At 43.6% G+C, this 14,858-nt stretch overlaps 1 protein-coding gene across 2 annotated transcripts in view; it reads right to left on the minus strand.

The window, feature by feature from the left end:
• smad2 (SMAD family member 2) overlaps positions 1–14,858 on the minus strand; it is a 202,023-nt gene that overhangs the window by 18,071 nt on the left and 169,094 nt on the right. For both annotated transcript variants that reach the window (XM_068030252.1, XM_068030242.1), the window contains one exon: positions 6,777–6,989. In XM_068030252.1, the coding sequence (XP_067886353.1) occupies positions 6,777–6,989 (213 nt within the window). The remainder of the gene's footprint in view (positions 1–6,776; positions 6,990–14,858) is intronic.

Below are 14,858 nucleotides of genomic sequence, written 5' to 3' on the forward strand. Positions count from 1 at the left end.
GGTGAACTGGACTGTGTGCGCGTTAGGGCACAAGATCATTCAAAACTCTGCTGCACAAGTTTAGAGGACAGAAAATGGGAGGCTGGCCAGCAGTGCCCTGGAATTGTCAAATCTAGAGGCAACAAAGGCATGGATGACAGTTTCAGCAGATGAGCTGTGGCAAGGGTGGAAACAGCTGACACTGTGGGAGGTGGAAATAAGCAGTCTCAGGTGATTGCGTCGCTATATGGTTGCAAGTTCAGGTTGGTTTTGGGTCAAATATGACTCTGCGGTTGCGAACAGTCTGGTTTAGCCTCAGACAGTTGCCATGGACAGGAATGAAGTTGTTGGCTAGGGAATGGAGTTTGTAATGGGGATCTAAGACAATAGCTTTGGCCTTGCCAATATTTAGTTGGAGGAAATGTTTAGTCATTCAGTACTGAATTGTGGACAAGCAGTCTGAATATTTAGATGCAGTAGTGGAATCAAGAGGTGGTGGTGATGAGGTAGAGCTGGGTATCAGTATACACTGGTGCTGTGTTTTTTGATTATGTTGCCAAGGGGCAGCCTGTAGATGAGAAATAGCAGGGGCCAAGCATAAATCCTTGGGACACCAGAGGTAATGATGCAGGATCAGGAAGAGAAGCTAACTATTGTGGGTTCACTTTAAGAGACTGTGGCCGGAATTTTATGCGCCCCCCTCAAAGAGCAGGCTGGTGGCCAGGGTGGGGGCGTAAAATGGAGTGGGAGGCTCAGGAAGCCCTTCCAGAACCGCTCCTGCTTCCGCCACCATTTTACACAGGGCAGCGGCGGGTAATGGCCTGTCTTCCCCAGACCAATCAAGGCCCTTAAGTGGCCAGTTAACAGCTACTTAAGGGGCTCTGCCCACCGCCACGGCAATTTTACTGTTAGCAGGCGGGCGACCCAGGCCTGAGAAAAGCCGCCTGAAAAAAGCAGACTGCCTGATGGCTTGGGGCCCCCCTGATCGGGCACTATGCGCCCGACGGAGGGCCGCCCCCAAAGCCCCAATCACCCCCAATGCCCAATACACCCCCCCCCCCCCGCAATCAACCCCCTCTTGCCTCGCTGGGGCCTGATCATCCCCAGCGAGGCCCCAAAAACTTACCTCATTCCCATCCTCTCGGTCATCTTGATCTTGAAGCTGGATTGCAGTCCCAGCAGTGGCCACCGTTCCTGGTGGCGCTGCTGGGACTAAGACGTGCCAGCTGCTGATTGGCCAGCAGCTACATTAGGCGGGACTTCCTGCCTCAATGAGGTGGAAATCCCACCTAATACCAATTAAGGGCCTGGGGACCGTAAAGTCCCATCTGAATCCCCAGGCCCGGCTGAGTGCAGGATTGCCACCGACCTTTCGGTTGGTGGATGGCTCCCACTGACAAGCGCAAAATTCTGGCCTGTAAGTGGAAAGTCACCGAAGGAAGTGATGTCGTTTCACACATGACCAGAGAGCTGTGGGTGTAGACCGATAGAATGAAACATGTGCAGGTGTGCTCATGTATTAGTTGTGTGCATATATGTTCCAGTTTAAGTTACAAAGACTCACATATTCTTCGTATATTATTTGCATCCCTGTGAATTTTATAATAATTTACACACTGAAGGAACAAATAACAAGATGGTGGCAGCCGTGGAACTGTTCTGAAGAACACCAAGTTTAGCATGGTGACAATGCTGGAGAAATTTTAAAAACACACCAAGTACAGTAGAGTGACAGCATCTTGGAACTTTTGAAAAACACCAAAAGAGTGACAGCAAATTGCCTGCCTGGAGTGGCTGAAGATTCCTCTGCAGTGTAGTTGGCAGAAGACCTCACAACAGTGTAGAGAGCTGGGACTGCAGACAAGACTGCAGGAGGTGTTGAAACTCCAAGTAAGGTGGCAAATCGCCATGGGATCAGAGTTTTCAACTGATCTGCCAGTGGGCCAGAAATCGAGAGAGAAAGAAGTGCAGCCATTACTGCATAAGTTTTCCCAGGCTGACAGCTTCATGGATGGGGCCTAAGCTAAAAAAGCAGTAAGAGCTCAATAGCACCACTGGAGGTCCCCAGCGCAGAATAAAAGGCTGGCTGTGGCAGCTGCCAGTGCTACAAGCTGCAGCACTCTGCAGAGAGAGAAAAAAGCCGTGTAAAAAAACATAAGCCTGTGAAAAAACTGTGCCTGGTGGAAAGAAAACTTGTGAAAAAGCTTATATTTGAAAAGAAGCAAGATCATGAAGAAAATAGCATTCAAGTATTCAGTTATGGACTGGAAGGCATCAGACATAGTGTCCGAGTTCAAATTGTTTTGCCAACAGATGCGACGGTGAGCAAACCAGAGAAATAAGCTGTAAAGATCAAAATTGCACTGGGTACCAAAGGCTTGCAATGGATCAACGCATCAGGATTATTGGCTGAGGATCAGGAGGACCCTAACAAGCTATGGACATTCCTGGAAGACCAACTCAAGGTAATGGTCAATTTCTGAATGTATAGGCTTCAGCTTATGATCTACCGGCAAAGGCAGGATGAGTCCATTGACCAGTTTGTTGCAAGGTGCCGGGTCAAAGCTCAGGAACGTGACTTCACAGATATTGAAGTGTTATAACAGATTATGGAACTAGTCATCGCATCTATCCCATTAGAGGCCTTTTCAAAAGACCTGCTAAAAAAGGGCACAGTATAGATGCATTGCTTAATGATGGAAGAAAATTTGAAGCCATCATGGCTGGGCGCCAACAGTTACGAGCGTTAGGGGCAACTACAACCATTGGTATGGTAAGCAAGGCTCAGAAGTCTGCTAAGCCTTGCGGCAAATATGGCCCGATTCACCCAATTCACAGCAGTCTGGCGTACCAGGACCTATACAAAGCTTGCGGCATGCGCAAGGCAGTGCAGAAGGTCGAGCTCAGATACTGCACACAGGAATGGTGGCAGATCACATACGAAGAGAACGTCTCCAAGACAGGAGGGCAAACGTAATAAAAGGTACGACAACACATAACAATAGCCCAAGCAGGTACATCAAGTCAGCGGAGAGACAGATTGTCAGAAGGATATGGATTCAGAGTGCACTTGTGCAAACAGCGAGCAAGCATTTCACAGTTAATTTGGATCAACGCGTCAATGCTATTATGCAATCTGAGGCATTTGCCATGATGGGATTATATGGCCGCACAAGAATGGCGAGCACAAGCTCAGTGAAAATCGACACCGCAGCAAGTGCAAATATCCTGCCCCTCCATATATTGAAGGACACGTATTTAAAGAAATGGGAATCTATGGTGCGATCAGCACGGCTAGACTGACTGCCTACAATGATTCTCTGATCAAGTGTATTTGAACGATAAACTTGCAGTGCAGCTATGGGAGCTCCAAATGGGTACCACAAATGTTTTATATTGCAGACACAACTGGACCAGTCGTCGCAGGACTTCCTGTATGCTGGTATTTAAGAATCATCACAATACATGAAGTCAGTAACACACAGATGATGGTACAAAATATCCAGATCGAGTATATTGGGTCAGTCCATGAAAAGGAAGACACAAAGGCTGGGAGCACTGACAAAGAGGCGATATGACCAGGAGTCTCTTCTTAGGCTTCAGTTTGTTGCAGCAAGTACCTAGAGGTCAGAGGGATTTGTGATTCTGCCAGTCATCATCTTTCTTAGTTTTCAACAGGAAGAGATGTATTGCTGAAAAGAGAGACATGTTGTTGAAGCTTTACGTCTTGCACTCATCAAGACAATTCGCAAGAATAACCAATGCAAGGGAAAACAATTTATCCTGCATGACAAGAGAGTGCTGATTGGTTGGCAAGTGAATTCTGATTGGTAGAGGCATTGCCATGGAGAATGCACCAGTTTACAGTGACTGACAGTTAACTGCCTAGCTTTGTTTGAGATTTAAGCCAGGCAGCTTGACTGATTGATCAAGGCATTGCCCTGAGGAATTAACTAGCAAATGGCTGTCACTTACTTTGTTTAGCTGAAACAAACACAATGTTGTACATATTCTGTTTGCAAAGAACAGGGCCTTGTGTATTAACATATGTAGCTTCCAGTATGTGCAAATGTGCCACACTGCGAGCCCGACTGACAACCTGAAATCGTACCCAACCAGCCCTTGCTTGCAAAACGCAAAACAAGTGTCCAACATTAAATGTGATTCCGCGATTGGACAACATTTGCTAATAATCCAGTGTGCTAAGAATTACGCTGACAACCGATCTAAGATTGTCAGTAGGGCTCACAGTGTGGCGTACTGGAAGCTACATATATTAATACACAGGGCCCTGTTCTTTGCCAACAGAAAGAATACGTACAAACATTGCGCCTGTTTTAGCTAAACAAAATAAGTGACAGCCATTCACTGGTTCATTCCTCAGGGCAATGCCTTGACCAGAGTCAAGCTGCCTGGTTTAAATTTCAAGGAAAGCTTGGCAGTTAACTGTCAGTCACCGTAAACTGGGGCATTCTCCATGGTAACGCCTCTACCAGAGTTCACTTATCAACCAACCAATGAGCACTCTCGTCATGCAGTATAAATTGTTGCTTTCCCTTACAATGGTTATTCTTGCGAATTGTCCAGATGAGTGCAAAACAAAAAGCTTCGACAACTTGTCTCTATTTTCAGCAATACTCAAGTTCTGGACTACTAAATGACTGTTAGTAAGAGATGCACTGCTTTCCAAACAAGGGAAGATAAAGGCTTCGTCTGAAAGGCAAAAAGGACCAGAACTGGCTCGATTGAGAGTAGAACAGAAGGTCAGAATCCTCAATCATGCATCAGGAACTTGGTATCCTGCACAGGTTGCTAGAATATGCAACCAGCCCAGATCGTACAAGCTCAAGACATCCAGTGATGCGATTTTCAGAGAGAACTGCAGTTAACTCAGAAGCGCTTCACAACAATGCTACATTTGATAACCCTGTGGCATTGCAGACACATTCAAAAACAAAGTCTGAAGATGAATGTACAGAGGCTACAAGCAGAGGAAGAGCATGTTAACCAAAGTTCCAAGTTACCAGAGTCTCAGAGGAGTTGTAAAGACAAGCACAACTCAGAGGTTTATGATAAGATTGGGACGAATAAGCAAATGTCCTCTACCTTTTAGAGAGCATCAAATTTGCTTATTTGTAAATTATGTTTTGTTTTATTCCCATACTGTTAATCTGAACCACGTCACTGCATACTGTATATGTTTTCTGATTGTGATTTTTTTTATCTTTGGAAAAAAGGGACATGGTGTGGGATCACTTTTAGAGACTAAGTGGAGAGTCACCGAAGAAAGTGATGTCACGTCACATGACCAGGCGGATGTGGGTGTAAACCAATAGAGTAAGGCGTGTGTACGTGTGCTTAAGTATTAACTGAATGTATATATGTTCCAGTTTAAGTTACAATAAAGACCTACGTATTCTTTATATTCCTGTGAATCTTATATTATTTGTTCATTTAGTGTTTGAATTATTATAACAGCTATGAGGTCTGGATAAGTATGGAACCAGGTGAGTATAGTCCCACCGAGCTGAATGATTAGAGGCGTTGGAGGATGATGTAGCCAAACATGTCAAAGGCTGCAGACAGGTTGAGAAGGGGGGATGATTTACCTTTGTCACAGTCAGACCTTGATAAAAGCTGTTTCGGTGCTTTGGCAGAGGTGGAAACCTGATTGAAGGGATTCAAACATGAAGTTCCAGGAAAGACGGGTAAGGATTTGGAAGGCAAAAATACATTCATCGACTTGGGGAAAGAGAGGTGGGTAATTTGCAAGATAAAGGGATCAAGGGCTGGTTTTTTTTTTTATTAAGGAGGGGGTGATAACAGATTTGAAGGAGAGGTAGACAGTAACTGGGGAGAGAACCATATCACCTAACCTGGGACCAGGAAAGGAAGTTGGGTGGTCAACAGTTTAGAGCGAATAGGATCAAGGAACGGGGAGGTGGGTTACATGCAAGTTCAGGGAAACCTTAGAAGTTGTTTTGCCTGGTGGGCTAGGGGAAAGGGAGGGAAGTGGTACAGGCAGCTGATAAATGATCTCAATCTTACTGATGAAGTAGTCCATGAGCTCCATACAATTATTATTGGAAGTTAGGATAGGAGAGACAAGAGAGGTTTAAGACGACTGTTTATATTACAGAAAAGCAGTCAGAGTTTACCTTTGCATTCCAGGATGACCCTGGAGAAGGAAGCAGTTTTGGCAGACAAAAGCAGGACACGATAATGCTTTATGTGGTCTAGCCAGATTTGCCTGTGAACGTTTAAACCAGTCGTCCACCACATCCTTTCAAGTCTGCATCCCATGGACTTAAGGAAACAGAGATGAAAGCCATACCAAGAGCATTAGCCAGAGTGAGAGGAAGCAATGATTTTAATATGGACTGGGGTATCAAAGGTGGTGGTGAGACAGGCACAGAGGGAAATAGGATTTTGGGAGGTGGGAAGAGAAAGGGAGATGTGGGTGGAGAACAATTCAAGGAAGTGATCAGAGATGACCTTAGATATAAAAAAGCGAGTAATCAGCAGTTGTGCCCATGAAACCACCAGATTGTCATAAAAACCCATCAGGTTCACTAATGTCCTTTAAGGAAGGAAATCTGCCATTACATGGCCTATATGACTCCAGATCCACAGCAATGCGGCTGACTCATAACTACCCTCTGAAATAGCCTAGTAAGCCACTCAGTTGTTAAGAAGGCAGCTCAACACCATCTTCTCAAGGGCAAACAGGGACGGTCAATAAAAGCAGACTTTGCCAGCAAAACCTGTAAATGAATTAAAAACATATGCACACTTACCAATGTGCCGTCTCGTCATCTCAACTGTTGCATTTCTGTTGACATTGGACAGCAAACCCAGACAGAATCTTTCTGAATTTGATGGGTCTGTAAATCCATCCACAGTTAATGAAGGCTGAGATGCATGAAAGGTTTCGCCAACTCTCTGATTTAACTCATAGTATGCTATTGAACACCAGAATGCTGGCTCTGAATAGGTTACAGGTTGTAGATCTGAAACAGACAAGGCAAAGAATTTTATGTCGAGATACATTCAGAATCATACCCTGGCAGTTCTGGAAACACAGCTCATATACATCAACCAACCATGGAACTTTTAACTTTGTTCCGGTGAATGTGTTAGAGCTACTTTTTTAGTCCATTATTTCCTTGTGTGAACAGTGCTGAAGCAAGTTCGCTAATCTAATAGGTAGAATACAAATAATTAACAGCAAACAGAAAGTTAACAGTGTAATCAGATGGGTATGATGCTAATTATATTTATGTAGAATCTTATGATGTCTCACATGCCCCAAATCACTTCAAATGCACTAAAGTATTTGAAACTGCAATCACCATTATGTACACAAATGGGACTATTATTATTGCACTTCTGTGAGTAAACAGTTATGTCTCACAAAAAGCAATGAGTTGAACGTCTGTTTAAATTATTTTGATGCTGACTGAAGCAGAAATTTTGAGCAGGGCCCCAGAAAAGCTCACTGCTCTTTGAATACTATGAAATTTTAATGTCCTTTTGAACCATCTGGAACAGTAAGATGGAGCCTCTGATTAATGCTTTACCTGAAAAACAGCACCATTGACAATTCAGCATTCCCTCAAAACTATACCCGAGTATCAGCCTATTAGTGCTCAAGTCCTAATTCAAAAGGATGTTTCTGCATTTGAAAGATTTAGAACAGAGGAACAGGAATGAGTTAGAGTTTAATTTTATTGAGTTGGCCTCACAAACTAGAGTCTTACTAGAGTCAACCTTTTGACTTAATGGTTAACAGTACAACCAACTGTAGCAAGTTGAGTGAAATAAATGTACAAATAAATAAGCAGATAGTTCAGATATGGTGTATTCCATTTAGTGAATGGGGTTAGCACAGACAATCGAATAAGCTGGACCAAACGTGCAATCAACAACCAAACGCATGAAATGTTCTTCTGTTTACCCAGACACTTTTATAGAGTTTAGAAATATCAGTTCATTTGTAGTGGGTCTGGGGTAGGTTGTGACATCTAATGCATGCTCCAGCAATCAGAGTTACATAGAAACATAGAAAACAGGAGCAGGCGGCCATTCAGCTACGCCATTCAAAAAAGATAATGGTTGATGGTCTAATTCAGTACCCTGGTCCCATTTTCTCCCCATATCTCCCCATTGATCCCTTTGGCATTAATAGATCTATCTCCTTCTTGAATATATTTAATGACTTGGCATCTGCTGCCTTCTGCGGTAGAGAATTCTACAGGTTCACCACCCTGAGTGAAGAAATTTCTCCTCTAAACGGCATACCCAGTATCCTGAGACTGTGACCCCTGGTTCTGGACTCCCCAGCCATCGGGAACATCCACCCTACATCAAGCCTGTCTAGTCCTGTTAGCATTTTATAGGTTTCTATGAGATCCCCTCTCATTCTTCTAAACTCTAGTGAATATAGGCCCAGTCGACCCAATCTCTCCTCATACGTCAATCCTGCCATCCCAGGAATCAGCCTAGTAAATCTTCTTTGCACTCCCTCCAAAGCAAGAACATCCTTCCTCAGATAAGGAGACCAAAACTGCACACAATACTACAGATGTGGTCTCGCCAAGGCCCTGTGTAACTGCAGTAAGACATCCTTGCTCCTGTACTCAAATCCTTGCTCCTGTTCGAGAAAGAACTGTATGCAGAAGTACAAAAACAGACTTAATGGAGTTCAAGCATTAACGACTTGGATGAGGAAGTCGAAGGGTGGGTCAGTAAATTTGCAGATGATACAAAGGTTGGTGGAGTTGTGGATACCGAGGAGGGCTATTGTCGTCTGCAAAGGGACTTGGATAGGTTGCAGTGCTGGGCTGAAAAGTGGCAGATGGAGTTTAACCCTGAAAAGTGTGAGGTCGTCCATTTTGGAAGGACAAACATGAATGCAAAATACTGGGTTAACGGTAGGGTTCTTGGGCATGTGGAGGAGCAGAGAGACCTTGGGGTCTATGTGCATAGATCATTGAAAGTTGCAACTCAAGTGGATAGGGCTGTGAAGAAGGCATATGGGGTGTTAGCGTTCATTAGCAGAGGGATTGAATTTAAGAGCCGTGAGGTGATGATGCAGCTGTACAGGACCTTGGTAAGGCCTCATTTGGAGTACTGTGTGCAGTTCTGGTCGCCTCATTTTAGGAAGGATGTGGAAGCCTTGGAGAGGGTGCAGAGGAGATTTACCAGGATGTTGCCTGGAATGGAGAATAAGTCTTACGAGGAAAGGCTGAACATTCTAGGCCTCTTCTCATTAGAAAGGAGAAGGATGAGGGGTGACATGATAGAGGTTTATAAGATGATCAGGGGAATAGATAGGGTAGACAGTCAGAAACTTTTTCCCCGGGTGGAGCAAAGCGTTACAAGGGGTCATAAATTTAAGGTGAAGGGTGGGAGATATAAGGGGGATGTCAGGGGAAGGTTCTTTACCCAGAGAGTGGTCGAGGCATGGAATGCCTTGCCCGGGGAAGTTGTTGAGTCAGAAACTTTAGGGACTTTCAAAAGGCTTTTGGATAGGTATATGGATAAAGGAGAATGATGGGGTATAGATTAAATTGTCCTTGACAGAGGACAAAGGATCGGCACAACATTGTGGGCCGAAGGGCCTGTTCTGTGCTGTATGTTCTATGTTCTATATGTTCTAAGCATCAATTGTATTCAGGGGAATGTTCCACAAGCAGGGCAGGCAACGTGAAGTTCTGCTGCTGGATAAATACAGAATTTTGAGCTGCAGCAGCATTGTGGTTCATGATCTGCTCAAACAAGCAGGGCCACAGGCAGATAGGTTTGGCAGAAGTTTTACTGGAGGCCATAAACTGCAACAAAAAAGACTGCGCTCCTTCTGACAGGATTCCTGCAAGTGGACTTTGTGAACAGCAGTAGGAACAAACAAAACGTAACGTACTTAAGAGGAAAATCAGGAACAGTGAATTGAAAAGAAAACTAATAACCGGTATTTAGGAATCAACCAAATATATGCAACCTACATAGGGATAGGAGGAGGAGGACAGTAGAGCAGCAGATGGGGTGCCTGAGTGAGCAGACTGCAGTGCATAGTCAAACCATTGGTGAGTGGCCAGTGGGACACAGGAATATAGCAGGAGTAGGCCATTCAGTCCCTTGAGACTGTTCCACCATTCAATCAGAACAAGGCTAATCTATACCTCAACGCCATTCAGCTGCCTTTGCTCCACATTCCTGGATATCCTATTTAAAACTCTACTTGAGTCTTGAAAACGTCAACTGACCCAATATCCAGGATTGGGGGGGGGGGGGGGGGGAAAGAGTGACGGGGAAAGAGAGTTCCATATTTTCAATACGCTGAAAAAGTCCTTCCTGATTACACTAACTAATTGGCTTAGCTCGAATTTCATGAATACAATAACTTGCATTTATATAGCATCTTTAATATAGGAAAATGTTCCAAGGCACTCCAGCAGACAAATAATTGACAGCCAACGGAGGATATATTAGGAAGAGTGATTAAAAGCTTGGCTGAATACATTGCTGCCAATGGTGGGGCAAAGCAAGTGTGGGATGAATAAGAAACTAGATTTTGAGCAATGCAAGAGTTCTTGGAGAGTTTGAGAATAATACAGAGATAAGGAGAGGCGGTACCAGGAAGGATTTGAAAACTAGGTTCACTATCTAAAGTAGAGTTGGTGGAGACCAGCAGCCAACGTAGGTCAGGCAGCATAGGAGTGATGGTTCAGCTCAGGTTTATGGAGGTTGAAGGATAGGTGGTTAGCCAGGAAAGCATTGGAATAGTCAAGTCTAGAGATAACAAAGGCATGGGTGTAAGTTATAATCCTGCCGAGTTATAATTTAGAATTGATAAAGACCACGTCCTGAAGGTTGGGGACCAGAATCTCCTGAGATTGGTAAATATTGATTGACAAATATCTTTTTGGTCTAGTGAAGAAAATTATTTTACAGGTGGACACTGTTTTACTGATGAATCTTTAACTTATCAATAAAGCCCATGTTGTGAAATGTCTTTAAAGTTTATATTTTGAATTGGAACTCTCAATACAGACGAGTCTAACAAATGAGTTTAACAGCAGTCAAACTGGCTTGGGTACGACTGAGGCAGGCAGCAGGGGCCAAAGCGTACAAAAATATTAAGTAAAAACAAAAAAAAAGGATCTGGGCAAAATATTTTTAAAACTTAAGTACTTGGGTGCAGCTAGTTAGCAGGGCAAACCATCGCTTATAAACAGGGATCTCCAAGATAGGACAAAGTGTGGCCCAAAAGGGGACTTTAAAAAAAAACCAACAGAATATGGATCAGGACTGGAAATGCTAACAGGGGAAAAAAAATCTTACTTCAGCTTTCAACTTAAAGAAACTACTTGCCTGGAACCTTACCTAAAAGGTAGAAAAACAACTTGGTGACTGAGAACAGAAGCACTTGAGAGATTTGGTTCATAGGCCACCACAGACAGATTATGTAATTACAGTGTGACAAGTTTATGCAGGCAAATGCAAAATTAAATGCAGACATTGGAAAATGAGAAAAGCTAACAGAATGCAACACAAAGGTCAATAACAGGCCACATGGTACACACATGAAATGCACACAAATGTAAGTTTTTGGTATACATTATAGGCAGTACAGCATTTATCTATCTGCTTGGATATGATATGGTACTGTGCAATACAAGGCAGCATCTGCTTTGCTGCAAAGCCAAATTAATCTAACTAGAAAACGGGACACACTCTTATACACACCAACATTTTTCTGAGACCAGTCTAATTGGCTGCCATATAGCCGAAACAAAGTATCTCATGATTTGTTAATATTTTGAACAAAGGTCACGGATACAAACCAAGCAGTGATAACATATGCCAACTGGTGCTTTAATCAAGTGCTTTCAGGTGTTCAAAGTAGGTGGCCACATACGCATAGGTGAATTGAAAAATCATCTGACTAAACCTACTAGCATTTCTGAAGGGAAACAGCCATGGTGTCAGATTTTGCTCAGGGGTAGCACTCTCACCCAAATCAGAAGTATACTAGTTCAAAACCCACTCTTAAGACTTCAGCTTATAATCTAGGCTGACACTTTAATGTAATACCAAAGGAGTGTTGCATTGTCCAGGGTGCCATTTTTCAGTTGAGACATAAAACAGAAGCCCTTTCAGGTGGCCATGAAATACTGAGGCATTATTTGAAGAGCAGGACAGTTCTCCCAGTGTCCTGGCCTCCTCTTAATGAATACCACAAAATCAGATTTATCTGCTTGCCATTGAGACACCTTGATATGCAAAAATTGGCTTTAACTGTGACTGCACTTCAATAGTACTCCATTGGCTGTGAGGCACTTTTAGAGACATCTTATGGCTGTGAAAGGCACTATATAAATGCAAGTTTTTTGTTGCTTAAGCAGTTCACTCGTCATTTAAACCTAAACTATTGCTAACATTGCAATTAAAGTCACACTTTAGAAGAAATTTGAATGGTGGGTAAACTGAACTAATTTATAGTCCCAAATGGGAACCAGTAAGAGCCTAACTTGAATTTGGAGAAATTTCCTAACGAGCTAAAGATAAATAGGTCATAGAAGACAAACAACTTCCACACAAACCCACATATAAAAAATAACTTTTGCACGAGGTGCTGCTTTTAATGTCTTATCAACATAACCTTCCCGAGTCCTTTTATCTTCCACATCCTCACCTTCCTCCAATGTATAACTACTCTACTTCTTAAACCAAAAATACATGTCCTTGCAATTAGTGATATTAAATTCCACCTACAATTACTTTACCCATTATACCGTTTTAGCAAAATACCCTGTCAGCTTCCTTTTGCTTGCAGAATTTAGTATACCCCTACTTTGAGCACCTGCAAATTTGGACACCACTCCCTCTAGTCTGATATCCAAATTAGTAACGCTTCAGTGAGCAGTAGGGACCCCAGAACAGTACCGTGTGAAGCATTGCCACCAAATTCCAACCACCTTGAGAAATTGCCCTTAACAGGTTATCTGTGGATTTAAAAACTACTTAGAAGTGAGGAAACAATTTTCTACTCTTTCCCCTAATTGTCTACTCATTAATCTATTCCTAATTGTCTCATGTGTGCTACCTTGTCAACGTTTGCTTGAAAATCCACATCCATCACATGACTACATTTCCACCCTAATTTCCTTAAAAGAACTCCGTCAGGTTGGTGAAGCGTGGCCTTCCTTTCTGAATTATGTTGGCTACCTTTAATTATTTTCTACTCATCTAGATGGGTATTTAGTAATTTCATCTTTAAGTACAGATTCCAAATTCCTCTCTCCCCCACGACACCCAAGAGATCAGATTGGTACAGCATATATGCACATCAATATCTGCCACTGAAGCTCTCCTCAGACTAAATTTTGGTAGGACAGCTCTTTTTCTTAAATGTGCTAGAACTTGTGATCCTCTACAGCCAGAAGACAATGGGCTGAAATTAATGGCAGTCCGCACGTCGCCGAGCCGCCGGGATATTCAGTGCAGCAGCTCATTAAACTAGCCATGGCAGAACGCACCCCTTCCCCACCCACCGATGACATGGAGGGGTCAGACTGGCTGCCCCCGGCAATGGCATCAGCTGCCTGTGCGCAGGCGCTGACGCCATTTTTAAAGGGTTTCGAGCCCTAATTTTCAATTTACATACTTAAAGAAAAATTTAATTTATTCTGCCCCTCTCCCATCCCCCATTAACAATTAAAGTAATTTGTTGCCCTCTCCACCCCCCCAAAACACTTCCCTTACCCAGATGACATCCTCACCACCACCCACCCCCCCGCCCCCACAAAGTACATAAACTTTATACTATAACCCTTCGCACCATCCCCTATACAAATGAAATTAGTTTGACCTCGCTTCCCCACCATTCCCGCACTGAGAAACTCACCTGCTCCCCACTCCCCACCAGTGCTACACCTCAGTTCCCCAGATGGGTATCCAAAGGCATGCGAGGGCCAGTCACCAGCACGATAATCGGACCGGGACAGATGGCAGGGGCGTAAAGGTAATTAATGCAGTGATTTTAATTTATTTCCTATGTTAATGGCAGTCCCCTCGCCGAGTGGTGGGGGGGCTGCCACGAGGCCACCGGCCAATATCAGGCCATGCCCTCACTGTGTTAGGGTGCGTGGCGGCCCTCTCCCAGAGGCATTTTCCGCCCCCCACAAAACCCCTGACGTTGCGGAGGGGGGGGGGGGCGGTGGCAGGGTCTGTAAAATTCAGCCCTATGCCTTAATCTTTTCAGTTGACATGTGTATAGAATGATAAACCTTGTACAGGAGCAAGAGATTTAGGAGCTCAAAAATGTTATACAGCTGATATGCAAAATGTTGCATTTGTTTTTAACCACAATTTCTGTTGCCGATTAGACTTAGAGATCTTACGTTTATTGAAAACAGATTTGATTATTTCACTCTGGATGACCTTTCACGTCAAAGAACACTTTGTGGCATTTAAAACTGAACAAGTCTCATCGATCTCTCCTTTTCATTGATCATTCACTTTCATGATATAAAAAGATTTCACATAATTTCAGTAGTTCAAATGAATGCAACCTAAGTAGTTACAAGGAGGTGAAGACTGAAGTGTGCATCTTGTTTAACCACTGGAACTACTGGTGTGGCAAGAGTGACTGCCCTTGACAACAAGGCAGCATTTGACCAAGTGTGGTACCAAAGAGCCCCAGCAAAGTTGACAACAGGAATCGGGGAAAACTCTTCGCTGGTTGGAGTCATGTGCAGACCAAAAGAAGATGGCTGCAGCTACTGGAGACCAATCATCTCAGCCCCAGGACATCGCTGCTGGAAATCTTCAAGGCAATGTCCTAGGCCCAACCATCGTCAGCTACTTCATCAACA

The sequence above is a fragment of the Heterodontus francisci genome, chromosome 1 (genome assembly GCF_036365525.1).
Source record: "Heterodontus francisci isolate sHetFra1 chromosome 1, sHetFra1.hap1, whole genome shotgun sequence".
NCBI classification, from domain to species: Eukaryota; Metazoa; Chordata; class Chondrichthyes; order Heterodontiformes; family Heterodontidae; genus Heterodontus; species Heterodontus francisci.